Source organism: Vulpes lagopus, chromosome 6 (genome assembly GCF_018345385.1).
Source record: "Vulpes lagopus strain Blue_001 chromosome 6, ASM1834538v1, whole genome shotgun sequence".
Taxonomy (NCBI): domain Eukaryota; kingdom Metazoa; phylum Chordata; class Mammalia; order Carnivora; family Canidae; genus Vulpes; species Vulpes lagopus.
In genome coordinates this window covers 59,520,651-59,537,131 of record NC_054829.1, presented here as the reverse complement: position 1 = coordinate 59,537,131, position 16,481 = coordinate 59,520,651, and the positions used below count along the sequence as shown (strand labels likewise).

Below are 16,481 nucleotides of genomic sequence, written 5' to 3'. Positions count from 1 at the left end.
TTTATTTAAAAGTCAAAGACATTTATATTTCAAAATCTTAAAAACACCGAGTTGTAATTTAGTATATAAGGTTGCATTTAAAAATCAAGTAATCTACCTGTATGAGATCATTTCCCCTGACATTTAGAATTAATATAGAACTTTGTGAATCCTTGTAAAAGGTGACTATATATTTCTCAGATTAGCAAAGGCTAGGAGCACCTTTATTATATCTTTAAATAGTATGGAGAAATAATTTCCATATACCTTCTAAATTCAAGCTTCTGAGTCAAGAAAAATTTCTTTGATCTGATTTTATGTTTTTATTCTGAGTGTTCCAGAAATGGTCTCACTGAAGGAATTTGCTCGTATTTGCTGTGTAAATGAAGTGTTCATGTTTATTCTTTTCATCTGAAATTATCTCTCTTCATCTTAGAAATTTTTTCCAATGTGGTATCTATTAATGTCTCAGCAAGATTAACTAACTATTAAAAAACTTCAAGAAACAGGCCTGAAAATCCAATTCAATCAATTAACCTACCAACCAACCAAACATAAAAACTCAATTAAAAAATTCCTTGGTTTTGGGTAGAGTTGTTTTAATACTGACTGTAATTTTTACACATAACAGAATTAATCTCTCCACAAAATAATGTACCTTATTTCATTTACTAAGCACATCTAAATTCATTACTTCATTTAATCTTCAGAATAATTTTGAGATGGGTATTATATTTTTTATAAAGGAAGTGAAGTTTAGAAATTTTGTGACTAGCCCAAGATCACAAGGCAGAGCTTGAGTTAAAATCAATTATTTTCTAACTGCAAATCCAGCCACCATACCTCTAGTATAACATGCAAATCGGAAGTAGTTCTCAAGAGTACGAATTTAGGTGCAGGAAAAAGAAATTAAGCCATAGCCCCAATACTTTTAATTCTGCTACTTGGTAAGGTATGCATCTTAAATGTTTGTACCTTGGGCCAGAAATAGCTTGTGTTTGCTAAAAAAAAATTGAGTTCCTGTTTTATGACACAAGAGGCAAATACAGCTTTGTCCTACAATCTAATCTCTCTCATCACTTTCCCAAAAGATTTTTTTTTTTTAAAGATTTTATTTATTTATTCCGAGAGAGAGAGGGGGGTGGCAGAGTCACAGGCAGAGGGAGAAGCAGGTTCCATGCAGGGAGCCCGACGCAGGACTTGATCCCAGGTCTCCAGGATCACACCCTGGGCTGGAGGCGGCGCTAAACCACTGCGCCACCGGGACTGCCCATTTTCCCAAAAGATTTAAGGCATTCTTTCAACTGTGTCTTAAATGAAATGGTGGAGGACACTAACCTTAAGTGAACATCAGGATGAGGCAAACTGTAAGGAGGCAAAGATCTGAAAGAAGACAACCTCAGAGGAGTTGACAATGTGAATAAAATTAGTTTATGGGTAATAATCTGTATATTCCTTGTATATATCTGTATGTAGCTATATAATCTGTATATAACTCTCTAGAGATATTATGGAATAATATAGAATCATTACATTTTACAACAATGACACTTCAAACCTGAGCTTTCAACTTAAAGTGAAGATATAACTGTCACTAATAAATGCTATATCCATGTCCTTAAGCTTAATCAATGTATAATAATGCCATGGTCCACCTATAATTCCATTTCACAGTGTCAGAATACAGGAGAAATTACATAGGAATCAGACTGCTTAAGTCAATTTTCATCATCAAAAGAGAATATATGTGGCAGACTTACAATAAATCCATTTCATGTGGAACAAAACATAGGATACTTTAAAAAACCTTCCCTATAAAGCTTAACAATTTATTAAGTAAAAGAAAAATAACTGAAATGCTTTTAATCATATAGAAAAGATACATGGAAACACAAATTCGTTTTAGAAAGGAATATCAGAAAATAATTTAAAATTGTATACATATTATGTCCCAGGCATTGCTCTGAGCTTTATACGTATTGATTCATTCAGTTCTCATAACACAATGAACTAGATGTTATCATTCTCATTTTATAGATATGGAAACTGAGACTCAGAGAGGTTAAATAATTTGCTCAAGGCTAGACAGCTAAAGAAATAATGGCCAGCATTTGAGTCCAGAAATCTGGCTCCAGAAGCCATGTTCTTAAACACTCCATATCCTTTCCTACTTCCATGTCTTTGTCTTGTTCCCTTTGCCTGGAATGCTCCTCTCCATTTCATCCACCCAATTAACTCTTTATTCATCATCCTTCAGTATTTAATACTCATATTTCTCCTAAGTATTTCATGACACCACTATCCCTCTTCCAGCTGAGAGGCTGCTTGTCATTATATATCCGGAACACTGTACGTAACTCTGTTACCACATATACACTAAAAACAGTTTATTTCCTCAACTAGATTGAATACTTTATGATGACTGGTTATTTCTATACATTTAGAGTATAAGAGTACCTCGCAGAACTCTAGAGTATTAAAGTACCCCTGATGGGGCCCTAATAATTAACCAAAAGATAAGCACTCATTAGTAGTGTATAAAAGAAAATACATCACTCAAATATAACTGCTCAAATACTAGGGAGGAACTCTATCATCTATATATCAATAAACACAAATTCACCTAACACATAAGAAATACCTACCTTGGAAAGTAGACATGTATTAGAGAATAAACCATAATGTTGAAAAGGATACAAGTTTTGATACAATGGAATCAGAGATTTCAGAGCACGGCTTGCATTTATAGCTGTTGCTCGAACCATAATGGGTAGGACCTTTCCATTCACAATAGCGCCATCAAAAAGTGGACCAAAGAAAGGAACCTGGTTGAGAATTTAGAACATAATTTTATATTCATATTGGAGAAAGATTAAAAATTAAAATAATCAAGACACTGTACACAAAATGGTTTTACTTCCTCTTTAGTTTTTCCTTCAGTAGAAATAGTATTCAAACTAATTTCTTCTCCATGATTCACACTTAAAAAACAAACAAAAAATGCTGAAGGTCTATAGAGTTTCCCATTCAAAAGAACTGTGCTTCATTTAATTGACTAAATAATTCATATTCTCTGACAGTTTTCAAATTTTCATAGCCTCAATTGTACACAAAAATCTAATACTGGAAATAAATTCCTTCTCCTCCACTGCATAAATTTAGTAAAGATAATATATTCTTATAGGCAGCAAGTTAGTTTTTCATTATTTTTGTGTGATGCCAGTTCTATTTCAGAACCTAAGAGACATTTATTAGAAAATATCTATGCTTTGATATTTGTCATTTCTACCAGATGACTGACAGTTTCAAAGTTATTCTATTTGCATATGGTTGGGACAAATGACAGCTGAAGGCAAGGATGGGAGCTGTGGATAATACAGAATACAGTAAATATTTCAGGCTTTGTGGCCATATATTGTCCCTGATATGTATTTTTTAAATTTTTAAGAAAGATTTCATTTATCTATTTGACACAGATTGAGAGAGAGAAAGCGCACCAGCAGGGGGAGTGGCAGAGGGAGAGGAGAAGCAGACTCCTCCCCCTCCACCCTTCCCCCTGCTGAGCAGGGAACCTAACATGGGTCTTGATCCCAGGACCCCGAGATCATGATCTGAGTCACAGGCAGATGCCTAACTGAATGAGCCACCTAGGCAACCCATCTTCTTTGATTTTTAAAAAAGAAAAACTGGCGGGGGGGGGGGGGGGGGGGGAAGACACTGAAAACAAAACAAAAACAAAAACGAAAGAACAAGGAGGAAAAAACTCATTAAAAATGTAAAATCCATTATTGGCCTGTAGGCTATACAAAAATAGAAGTGGGCCATAGTTTGCTGACCTCTGGTTTAGATAAACCCTAAAACAATCTGACTATAAATTTAAATTCACACATGGGAAACTTAGTACAATTCAAGAAATTCTAAAGATTCATGATCAACTGTCAAAAAATATGTTTTCCAAAAATTCAAAAAGTATTCAATTAAAAAAAGAAAGACACCAAAACACTACCATACTTTTTTTATATTATTATTTTGAAAGAAAAGACTACTGCAACTGTGTTTCAACCCTATGCTATAAGAGATCCAACTAGAACAACTTTTTTTTTTTACTTTGTAGAACTTTCATTTATTACAGAACATGACTAAATAATCATGACATCCTTAGTAAGATATATCAACTAAAAACACAGGAATCATACATTCCTATCCTAAAGGGAATGATTACTTCTTATTGCATATTTTAGGAAACTATTATCATCCTCTTAATAAAAGGTAATCCTTTTGTGAGCATAGTAGAGAGGAATTTCTACTCTGTATCACCTTAGCCTTCTCCCATTTGAACACAGTTTCTTTGCTATTTTTCCAGTTTTAGCTCCTTCTGAACTAGACAATTTACATAGTTTCCAGAGTCTGTGTCTCATTTCTCTCTGTTTTTACAACCTGATATGCCTAGTTTAATTCTTCTGAAAGGAGAAACTCACAAACCCATAAAGAGCTCAAGATACATGAATGAAGTGTAGGATAAGGAGTTCTTACCTCTGGTTTTTTCATTATTTGAATACTGAACATATGATTTTTCATTGGATATATTATAATAAGGACATCACCAAATTCTGTAGGAATAATTCCTCTCCTGTAGTCTCTAGTATGCTCTGACCAAACAATGTGTACTTCATCATTTCCCAAATGTCTCAACTGGAAAACCAAGAAAATAGTTGATAGTGCTTTAGAAAAAAGATATAGCTTTTCATACAGTTACTGACAACATACTATAAAAAGATTAAAAAGTAAAGAAATTAAAAAAAACTCATGAATTTCCTTTGATCATTTTTCACATGCAACACAAACATTCAAAATATTTGGAGACACTGCAGGAGAAAATTTTCAGCTGTCTCCTGTCAATGAGAAGCAGAGAATAAAAAATATTCACATACAGCATAGACACTCAACTAGTAACCATACTAGTTTCCCACTACAAAACCTTTTAAAAGATTGTTTAAATGTTTTAAAAAAAAATGAGCAATACAAGATTCTTCTTTTTTCTAACCACTCTTTCAAAGGGCTAATGAGCAGTAAAATTGCCTAAAGAAGGCAACAGGAAGAGAAGGGAAAAGAAATAGATAATTCATAAACTGGGTAAATAATCTATTGAGTAAGAGGAAGTTGACTGTATATGGTTCAACAGGTTTTTTTTCCAGGGTTTGCCTATGAAATGTTGTGTATAAAATTCTGGCAGACAGACTTCTTAAAATGTGCTAGACTCTCAAGATATTGTTTAAATATATTTTGTGCTGCTTACAAAGGTGCTTCTGGCAATCAGAAAGAGTTAACATTATGATAATTAAAATTATAAAAATTTAAAACATCCAAAAGTTGGATTTCTAAGTTACTAGAAAAATGAATACATTACCCATTAGTAATGAGTTTCAATAAATTATAAAGTTTTCTTCACAGAAATTATCATATAAACATGTATTTTAATATAAAATTTGGTTATCTTAGTAGATTAATTGATTCTGTCACTACAAACACTTGAGTCCATTTTTGGTGCTTATCTCACATGGGTTTCTTTACTACTTTCAGATAAATTGACATACTGTATGTGTGACACATTGAAGGTTTATTAGAAGCTTTGGAGGAGAGAACTAGGATAAGTGCCATCAATATTTTCTGTATGAGCTAACATACAAGCAATTTTTAAAGTATGTAATCTACTTGGCTTTAAGACCACAGAGTAGGAAAAAAGTTAAATGTGTCATTTCAACTAATAAACAAGAAGTCTAATTAATGAAAGGCTCTCTTCTGTTATCCTTAACCCTGAAATTGTTTTAAAAAATTTTTAAAGTAAGCTTTACATCCAATGTGGGGCTCAAATTTATGAGCCAGAGATCAAGAGTTGCACACTCTACCAAATGAGCCAGCCAGGTACCCCATAACCCTGGAGTTCTTAACTTGGGCTCATGGGGTATGAATATTGAAAATTATGTGTACAATTTTATTTGTGTATTTTTCAGAGAAGAGAGTCTATCAAATAGGAATACATAACAAAGAAAGCCAAGAACCAGTGTGCTAATGGTTTTTAAAGTCCCTCATGGAAGTCTATCTAGAAAATCTTAATCACAATGTTGTCATTAAAATATCTGAAAACACGAGGCAAATTCCTGAACTCTAACATTGTATTCCTAAGCAAGAAATGCCCCCCTCAGACACTTCAAAGTTTTGTGAGACAGGACTCAAGTTAAATCTAGGGAAGAGAATCTATTATTTTAGAAATACAGTATACAAATATTTATTTTCTTTTAAGGAGACTTTTTTTTTTTTAGTTTTAAGCATATTAATTTTTTTTCTTTTTTGGAAACCATAAACATGCTTATTGTTCCTACTGTATGATGTTAGGCCTAACTATCAAAATATTGTTTACATTTTAATTGTCATTATTTACACCAAGCCACACACATGTGTAGATACACACACCCCTTGAATAATATACATTTAAAATTTAGTACTTGAGCTCTGGGACATTTTTAAAAACCAAATGGATTACACAACTTAGAAGAGCCATGGCTCTCTAATTTCATTTTTTAATCAAAATACTTTAAAAATATCCTTCCTATACAGCCATCCCCATGTGTCAGCTTCCCTAATAGGTTTATGTTAACTGAATACAAAAGAAATGTGAAATAAATTTAACCAGGAGGGATGATCCAATCTAATTTTGATACATTAATGTCATATGCTGTACATGTTACAATAGCAGCCAGATCTAATACTAAGCTCCAGGCTATACTGAGATTTCCAAATGGCAGATTGTTCTAAGTGATATCAAGTATAATTGAAGTAATAAACGATAGTAAAAGCTGAGCACACTGTCAGGAAGAATTTAAGTATTTACTTTTTAAAATTAAATGAGTTAGGTTAGGAAAGACAAGACAACTGAAATAATGCAGGTCTCAATTTACAGAAAATTCCTTTTATTTATCTGCTACATTAACCCTTGAACTCTTGCCAAAGCTATCTATAATTTCTAGTGTCCACTTATCTAAAGAAATGAGAGAAAGGGCAACTAAAGTTTTATCTTATAACCCAGCTTGTCTTCAAATATCTACCACAGAGTATTAAAAGTCTGTTATAGAAGTTTCATGGAAAAAAACAATATATTTTTACTAAGATGCTGTAATACAGATACTTGTGGCAAAGAACCACACATATAACAAAGTCATTCTAAATATGTTCAAGCATTCTGAAGGGAAAGCTTCAAGAACATCCGTATCATTTTTGAAAGAGTAATTATGTTGTTCTGATTAGGCATGTTTTTGTAACCTTAGGTCTTTAAAACCTGCTATATAATAAACACAAAGTGAGAAACTGCTAATCACTGCTATGCATTATCTTAGGAATTTTTGAAAGAATGAATTTTGAGTATTAACAGAAATTAAGAGAAATTTCAGTAGTATGTTTAACATATTTAACATAAATATATATAATATTTCATGTTTATTATTTCATGTTTATCTTTTATGGACTTACAAGTGTCCTGTGTATAACTCTCCAGGTTTTTCTATACTCTGAGGACTCTCAAAGAATTCCTACCTATATGTTTTTGTACCCAGATGCCAGTCACTTCTGAAATGGAGTACAAGACTTTGGGATAAATCTGTTAAAATGATTGGCAACCAAACGATTCTTCCAACTCACTTCAAATGCTGCTGAAATAATTTTATTTCAGGGCATGTAATATAGGCTGAGATTATCCATAATCAATTCATAAAGATAAAGTACTTAAATGAAATTCAACATGTGTAAAACTGAAGTCCTCAATACACTATAGAATATCAGCATTGGAAGAGACCCTAAAGCTCTGATTTCCCACTGCAGTATCCCTGACAAGTAATCCTGCTTCTGTCTGAATACTTCTAGTTGGGAATTTACACCTTCATGAACCAGCCCATTCATTTTTAAAGAGCTACAATCAAAATATTCTTTATACTGAGCTAAAATTTGCTTCCTAAAGCTAGTTCTTCTAATATGACCAAGTAAATCCAGTCTATATTCTATATATTATATTTCCAGATATTTGAAGAATGGCCTAATATACATCTCAATTATTTCTTTTCCATGTTAAATATGTCCTTAGTTCCTACTCTTTAGCTTACAAATCTGTTCATTATCCTGGATTATTACCTCAGTTTACTGATGTTTCTATTAAATTGTGGTATCCGGAATTGAACATATTATTAATATATGCTCTAATACAATCAGTCAACAAAGGATCACTTCCTTGTTCTGTTAACTAAATTATTTTTTACATTTTTATAGAGTTGGCTCAAATAGACATTGTAGTCAATTCAAACTCTTAAGTCTTGTTATTACAAAGTTCTAAGCAAGTAAAACTGACTACTAGAACTAAAGGGAGAATTTCATATTTATTCTTTTTTTTTTTTAAAGGATCAGCCTTTATTTTTTTTTAAATTTTTTTTTTTTTAATTTTTATTTATGATAGTCACACACACAGAGAGAGAGAGAGAGAGGCAGAGACACAGGCAGAGGGAGAAGCAGGCTCCATGCACCAGGAGCCCGACGTGGGATTCGATCCCAGGTCTCCAGAATCGCGCCCTGGGCCAAAGGCAGGCGCCAAACCGCTGCGCCACCCAGGGATCCCTCATATTTATTCTTATCAAATTTCACCTTGCCAGTTTCAGATTATCTTTAAACCTATCAAAGTCTTCTGTTAGCCTGACTCTGCTATTCAATATGTTGGCAGTATCTTTTCCCAGATTTGGGTTACCCTTATATTCAATTTCTTATGTCTTCATTAGATTTTGGATTAAAATGTCAAGTGGGACAAGTCTGGGTAACAAAGAGCCTTATACAGCAAGTCATCATGAATGTTCCTCCTAGTTGGAATAATAGCCAACATTTATTAAATTCTTACTCTTCTAAGTGCCTTGGCATAATTTAGTTTTAACAACAATATTACAGAGTAAGTACAATTATTATTACCCCTGTTTGTACAGGTGAGGAATTGAAGCTTAAAAAGATAAATTAACTTGCCTAATGTCATATGACTAGTAAGTGGCAGAGTCAGAAATGAAGCCGAGGCAGTCTAATTTCAGAAACCATACTTTAACCACCTTCCTATATGTCTCTTTAATAATTAATTTATGTCTCTAGGTAAGATTATATAACCAGTCATGAATATACTTACTGAACTATTTTTAAGACCACATTTCTTCAACTTGTTCACAACAAACAACTTAGCTAAATGCTTTATACTCTATGGCCTTCCCTGATCTACTAATCCTATTAAAACAAATTAAGTTACTTTGATGTGATTTGTTATGGTGAACTCATGGTGGTTCCTAGTGATCACTACTTCATTACCTAAGTGCTCAGAAACCATCTGTTGAATAATCCTATTTTGTCAAGTATTGACATGGAGCTCATGAATGTTAGTAATTTTTGTAGTTAGTTGATTGTTCCATACTCTTTCATGAAAATCAGATGTTTGTCTATCTTAAGACCGTGTTTTCATTTTCCATGATTATCAGAGGTTACATTCAATTCTAGATTTCCTCAATGCCTCAAAATATCATTGATCTGGAGCTGGAGACTAGATTTCATATTTAGTAACTACACCACCATCAGCTTACTCTCTGACTTCCCCATTTCTATTAAAAGGACCAAATAACTAATTATAATTACTGAGGGTCAAAATCTGGAAGTCTCCAATTTCTGTTGTCCTTATAATATCTTCTAGGGAGGTCTTCACTTAAAAAAAAAAAAGAAAAAGAAAAAGAAAAAAAAAACATTTGTTTCTTTTCTTTCCTTCCTATTTCCTCTCCTGTTGCCTTAGGTCATGTTAGTCATCCTACGTACCTGAAGTAGTTCATGAGTTCTTAAAAAGCCTTTCCTCCTCCTATCCACTTTTCTCCATACATTAGCAAATACTGAAACCTGACTAAATGTGTTGTGCTGCCTAGAGTGTAGATACGATGGTGAAAAAAACCCCAAACAAACCAGACACAGTCTGCTCTCACAAAGCTTCAAGTCCAGTGGAGGAGACGGAGTAAAATAATTAATAAATGAATAATTAATGAGACAGATAATCCTCTAAATATATTTCTCTGGATGCAAATAACAAAGAAAAGTGATGTATAATGGTACTTGAAGAATGCACAGAAGTTAATTAAGTTAGGCAATTTATGAGATAGTGGTATACATGTAGAAACTGAAACTAAGTAATACTGCCTCAAGTACTCATTCTTTCCCTCATCTTCCAAACACCCACATGTAGCAAAAGAGAAACTATCATATACTCTTCAGTCATGTTATTGATTTTAGGTTCATAGGTTTAGGATTATGCATACTTTCATATGTTCACTTGCTGTCCGGATCATTCATTTTTAGTAATTAAGTAAAGCTTCTTGAAATAGGCATGGTGTCTAGGATATAATTACCTTAACGGGGTGGGCACTCGATACAAACTGCTAAGTATTAAAAAGATAGCTTGAAAATGCTATTGAAATGTGTGACTTATGTGCAGAAGATGTGTTTGAGAAGACCGTAGCTTGAAAACTGTTTTAAAATGTTTCACCAACCAACTGAAAAAAAGGGAAAATCCCTACTGGACTTGACTTCTAGTATAATCAGAAGCCTGGTATGAAATTTTCCTTTAAAATATTTTCCATCACAGAAACTCAAAAAAACAAAGCTATTATATTGGGAAATTTTTGGAATCTGAAGTTTTAGAGAAGGAGAAGCAACAGGTTTTAGACATGTGGGATGACTTCTTTTTTGGTTAGACTTAGACTTAAATGAGAACTTTACAGTTCTTGGAAGAACACCAGAGGGGGTTCAAATTTGTATGCTTGTTGTGTTGAAGAAATGGAGAAACACAGATGGGAAAGAAAAAGGATGACAGAAGAAAGAGACTTAAGAAAGGGCTCAGAGAAAGAACTAGAGTAAGACATGATCAGGTTAAATCCAGTTCTAGTATCGCAGTACTTATCTAGGTAACTTTTTTGTTATTACATAGCACACAGCATGAAAACAGAATTATCTGAAATTACGGTATCCATTTAAAGATTCCACTTCGATGGTGACCAGAGGTATAAGTGCTATAAAGAGAATAAAATAGGGTAATGTGGTAGTGTTGCTGGGTGAAGGGGATTCTTTTAGCTAGGATGGTTTGGAAAGGTCTGAGAAACTGTGATGTGAATCTGAGAACAGAAAGCCTGATGATGTAGAGAAAGAGCATTTCAAATGGAAAGAACAGTAAGTGCACAGCCTCTGAGATGGGAATAAGCTTGACAAGCTGGCAGGTTAGGATGATAGCCAGTGAGGCTAGATTGTGCTAAATGAAAAGTAACAGATGAGATGAGATCAGAGAGATAGGCAGGGAGGTGGCCAAATTATAGGGCATTGAAGGCTATAGTGAAGAATTAGAACTTTATTCCACATACAATAGAAACCTACTGCTATAGCATCCAAATTATACCATTTGCAATGGTGAGATAAATTTACTCTGAACCACTTATTTTCCCGGTTTCTTTATCCTCTATTCTTTTTTATTTTTTTTTAAGATTTTATTTATTTATTCATGAGAGACACAGAAAGAGAGGCAGAGACATAGGCAGAGGGAGAAGTAGGCTCCCTGTGGGAAACCTAATGTGGAACTCGATCCCAGGACCTGGAGATCATGACCTGAGCCAAAGACAAATGCTCAACCACTCAGCCACCCAGGTGCTCCTATCCTCTATTCTCATCATAAAAGTATATTTACAGAAATTGCGGTTAAGGACAGAGTCTAAGATATTAAAATAGAATTATATTATGTAAGGCTGTTACTTTGGGATTAAAACTATAATTCCATTCATTAATCAATTATACTAACTATACTTTTATTAAAATAATGAAAATTTTATTATTATTTCTTAAATTTGTTTTTGAATTCATTTTCCAGACTATATTTAGCATAAAAGTTCTTTGGAAAGTAGAATATATTTCAATTTTATTTATAGACAAAATAAAAATAGATTTAAAATTAAAATCAGACCAATTAGTTCAATTGAAGCTCGTTTATTTGGGAAACTATTGTGACCAAATTACAAAACAGAAAATGAAGTGCTATTACACTAACAATATTTCAGAGGAAACTGACTTAAGTGCCTCTTTCTCTTCTTTTGGGGGGGGGGTGAAGGAAATGATAGACTGGAGACTCTAAGTGGATTACAATAATCTCAACTTGATCTTCATAAAAGTTCTAAAAGGGTGATTCAGCTACTTATGAAGCAGAGTATCACTAAGTGGCCAGAACAAGGAGACCAAAGAAACGAGACAAGCTCCTGTGAACACTTTATACTAATGCTTGCAGTATGTTTGATATTTAAGAGTAAACAAAATAAACTCAGTTAAGTGATTTTTTTTCCCATCAATCTTCCGCAGATAATTTATAGAACAGATAGCTTTGTCTAGGGTTATATGAGGATTTTTGATATGGTAGTATAATATTTCTAAGAGAGTTCTTTGTTCAACTGAATGTTTGATTCTTTTGTTCAAAAAGTAGATTCTATGTTCTAAAAATTCTGCTGCTACTGTCTTGAGCCTGAAAAAGCTTCTCTTCACAAGAAATAAAACACTATACTTAAACAGGTTCAAGGATATTTACCTCTCATTCTGAGAAAATAAAATGCTTAAAAATAATTTACAAAATCACCATATTTTAAATAAAAAGTGAGAACTAAAATTAGTTTCTATAAAATAGATATAAATGATTTTCTTCTATCAAGTTTAAAACAAAGAACCAGAGTCATAAATAATTCTAGCTTGCCAGAGGCACGGCTATTTCTTTATACTGACTGTGGACTACCTAATTTAATTAGAGGTATTAAACTCCATGTTGAGGTCAACGAGCCTTACTTCCTCCAATATTACACTTCAACCAGTGCTCATTAATGTGTCTACTGAATGGATTAACACACCTAAAGATATATCTACAGAGGAAAGGGGACAACCTAATGATACCCAATTGTTCATTTGTAATAGGACACATGTTCTAGGCCTCAACTTATTACCACTAATGTGGAATTTATTAAATTCAGGAGAAAAAATACCAATACAGAAAGTGATTTTTTTATTAAGGAGAACTGGTATAAGACAACTGGTTTCCATGATTATGTTTAAATATTTAACCTTTTATTAAAAAGAAATTGATACTATAATAGAGCTAAAATGTAAGCCCGTTAGAAAAATCTTACATACTAGGACTCTGAAGAGCAGATTAAGGGCAACATTCATAGTGAATTGGGAAATGAAAAACTCAGTATAAAGAGAAAAGTAAATGATAAGGGTTTCTTTTTTTCCTCCTATAAAAAGAGGGTTTCGAATAGTTATACTGAATTATGAGACCAGGTATATTTTCCCTTTCTCCTGGATTAAAAGATGTTGCCTCATTTAGCCCCAATCTGATACAGATATTATTTAAACTGATTTAAATTACTTGAGAACTATACCTTCCAAAATGATGTTGCTTTATTACAAATTGTTTATAATTTTGATGGACTTCACTTTCATAAGGTAGGTCCTATACATGTGAAAGCAATGACATTGCTTTCTTGCTAAAACAAACCAAGCCTTTATATTGCTTTAAGTAAAAGAGTCCATTTAATTATGGTAATTTTCTTCAATAAAACAGGCATGAAAAAGAAACACCCCCCCCCAAATAAAACCCAACAGGTATAATTATTATAACTGAAATAATATACATGCTTGCATTATAAAAATTTTAAAAATTACAAACATGCTTACATTTGAAAAAGTCACAATACTCCTGGCATCTCAATATTAAACAGTTGGAATATTATGCCATGTAAATATGTCCTTTCTCCTTACTAAATAATTGGAAAAAATACCAGCACTTTTCCAGTTGGTAAATTACCAAAAATTTTAAATTTAGAATTAGCTTAAAAGAAAAAAAAGTCAAAAGTTTTCCTAGGGTGTGATGTCACCAAAATGGTGCACCAAGGAAGCTCTTAGCTTTTAGTCCTCCACAGAAACACTGAAAAAACATGATCTTATATACAGAAACCTCTGATTCCACAGAAACACTGTTAGAGCTAATACGTGAATTCAGTAAAGTTGCAAGATACAGAATTAACACCTGAAAATCAGTTGCATTTCTATATACTAACAGTGAACAAAACAAAAAGGAGATTACAATAATTCCATTTACAATTGCATAAAAAAATAAAACAATGGAAAAACTTAACTGAGGAGGAAAAAGACTCATGTACTGAAAACTACAAAACAGTGCTGAAAGAATTTTAAAGATTATAGAAGAGAATGGAAAGATATCCCATGTTCATGGAATGGAAAACTTAATATTGTTAAGATGATGATATTACCCAAACTGATATAAAAATTCAATGCAATCTCTATCAAAATCCCAAAAAGGTTGTTGGCAGAAATAGAAAATTCATCCTAAAGTTCATCTGAACTCTCAAAAGAACTTGAATAGTAAAAATGACACTGAAAAAAAAAAAAAACAAAACCCAGAACAACGTTGTAGGACTCACATTACTTGAGTTCAAAACGTACTATAAAGCTATAGTAATAAAAGCATTTAATTAAAGTAAAAAACCCACCAGGCATTTAGACCAAAGGAAAATAATAAAGTCCAGAAAAAAAACCCTTGCATAGAAAGCCAACTGATTTTTGACAAGAGTGCCAAGATCATTCAATGAGAGAAAGTGCAATCTTTTTAACAAATAGTGACTGGAAAACTAGATTATCACATGCAAAAGAATGAAGTCAGATCTTTATCTCACACTATATAAAAACATTACTGTCCCAATCTGATACAGAAAGAAAATGGATTCAAAAATTAAATGTAAAAGCTAAAACTATAAAATCTTAGAGGAAAACATATGAGAAAATCTTTACGACATCAGATTTGGCAGTGATTTATAGAATGGACACCAAAAGCAGAGGCAACAAAATAAAAAATAAATTGGACTCCATCAAAATTAAAACTTTTGTGCATCAAAGGACACTATCAAGAGAGTGAAGACAAGCCACAAAATGGGAGAAAATATTTGCAAGTCTTATATCAGATAAGGGATTAACATCTACAATATACATAGAACTATACTTCAATAACAAAGATGTAAACAACCTAATTAAAAATGAGTTAAAGATGGAATAGACATTTCTCCAAAGAAGATATACCAATGCCAATAAGCAGTGAAAAGATACACATCACTAGTCATTTGCATTTCTAATTCTTTTAAAAAAATTTTTTTTTATTATTATTTATTTACGATAGTCACAGAGAGAGAGAGAGAGGGGCAGAGACACAGGCAGAGGGAGAAGCAGGCTCCGTGCACCGGGAGCCCGACGTGGGATTCGATCCCGGGTCTCCAGGATCGCGCCCTGAGCCAAAGGCAGGCGCCAAACTGCTGCGCCACCCAGGGATCCCTGCATTTCTAATTCAAAACCACAATGAAATACCACTATGCATCTATTAGAATAGCTACATTTGTTTTTAATGGAAAATAACAAGTGTTGGCAAGGATATGAAAAAATTGGAACCCTGTGCATTCATAGCAGAAATGTAAAACTGGCACAGTAACTGTGGAAAATAGTTTGACAGTTTCTCAGAAAGCTAAACATATGATTTCCATTATTACCCAGGAATTTCACTCATAGGTATATATCTAAAAGAACTGAAAACAGGGATTCAAACAAATACATGACAATGTTCACTGCAGCATTATTTGCAATAGCCAGAAAGTAAAAACAACACAATGTCTATCAGATGAATAAACAAAATGTGGTATATCCACATAATGGGATATTATTCAACCACAGGAAGGAGTGAAATTTTGACACCTGATACAACATTGATGAACCTTAAAAACCTTATATGAAATAAGACAGACACAAAAGGACAAATACTGTATGATTCCACTTAAATGAGGTACCTAGTACTGGCAAATTCATGGAGACAAAGTATATTAAAGGTTACCAATGAATGGGTGGAGTGGGGAATAGAGTTATTGTTAATGGGTACAGAGTTTGCATTTGGGAAGATAAAGTTCTGGGATTTCCAGTTACAATCTAGTACATAAGCAGCTTAGAAGTTGCCACTCTCTCCTAACAACAAGTAAAAGGCTAAACAAATTGAAGAACCAAATACTCATCTTAGGTCAGAAGAGTTAGGTTACAGGTAAACTGTTGCCCCCAAATTGGACAGACAGACAAAAATGGAGGATGACAAAGAAGCAGAAACCTCTGTAGGAACTTGTTGTAAGGTAGGAAAACATAAATTGTAATTGCAAATCCCTGGAGACTTAGTGTGGACAGCTGGAGGCACAGAAAATGCATTAAAACTGGAGTTGGAAATGGCAGGGATGACAGAATTACAACTATGATTAACACACTATGGGTTCTAATTTCTAATGGAAAGAGTTGACAACGTGCAAGAACACATGAATAATGTAAGCAGA

At 33.1% G+C, this 16,481-nt stretch overlaps 1 protein-coding gene across 14 annotated transcripts in view; it reads right to left on the bottom strand.

Annotated features, from left to right (window-relative positions):
- Nucleotides 1–16,481, bottom strand: part of RALGAPA1 (Ral GTPase activating protein catalytic subunit alpha 1) — a 247,220-nt gene that overhangs the window by 27,122 nt on the left and 203,617 nt on the right. For 13 of the 14 annotated variants that reach the window (XM_041758106.1, XM_041758107.1, XM_041758108.1 and 10 more), the window contains 2 exons: nt 4,513–4,671; nt 2,677–2,804 (listed from right to left, as the gene is read on the bottom strand). In XM_041758106.1, the coding sequence (XP_041614040.1) occupies nt 2,677–2,804; nt 4,513–4,671 (287 nt within the window). Of the gene's footprint in view, nt 1–2,676; nt 2,805–4,512; nt 4,672–16,481 lie in introns of those variants that run through there. The other variant, XM_041758113.1, reaches the window with a different exon arrangement.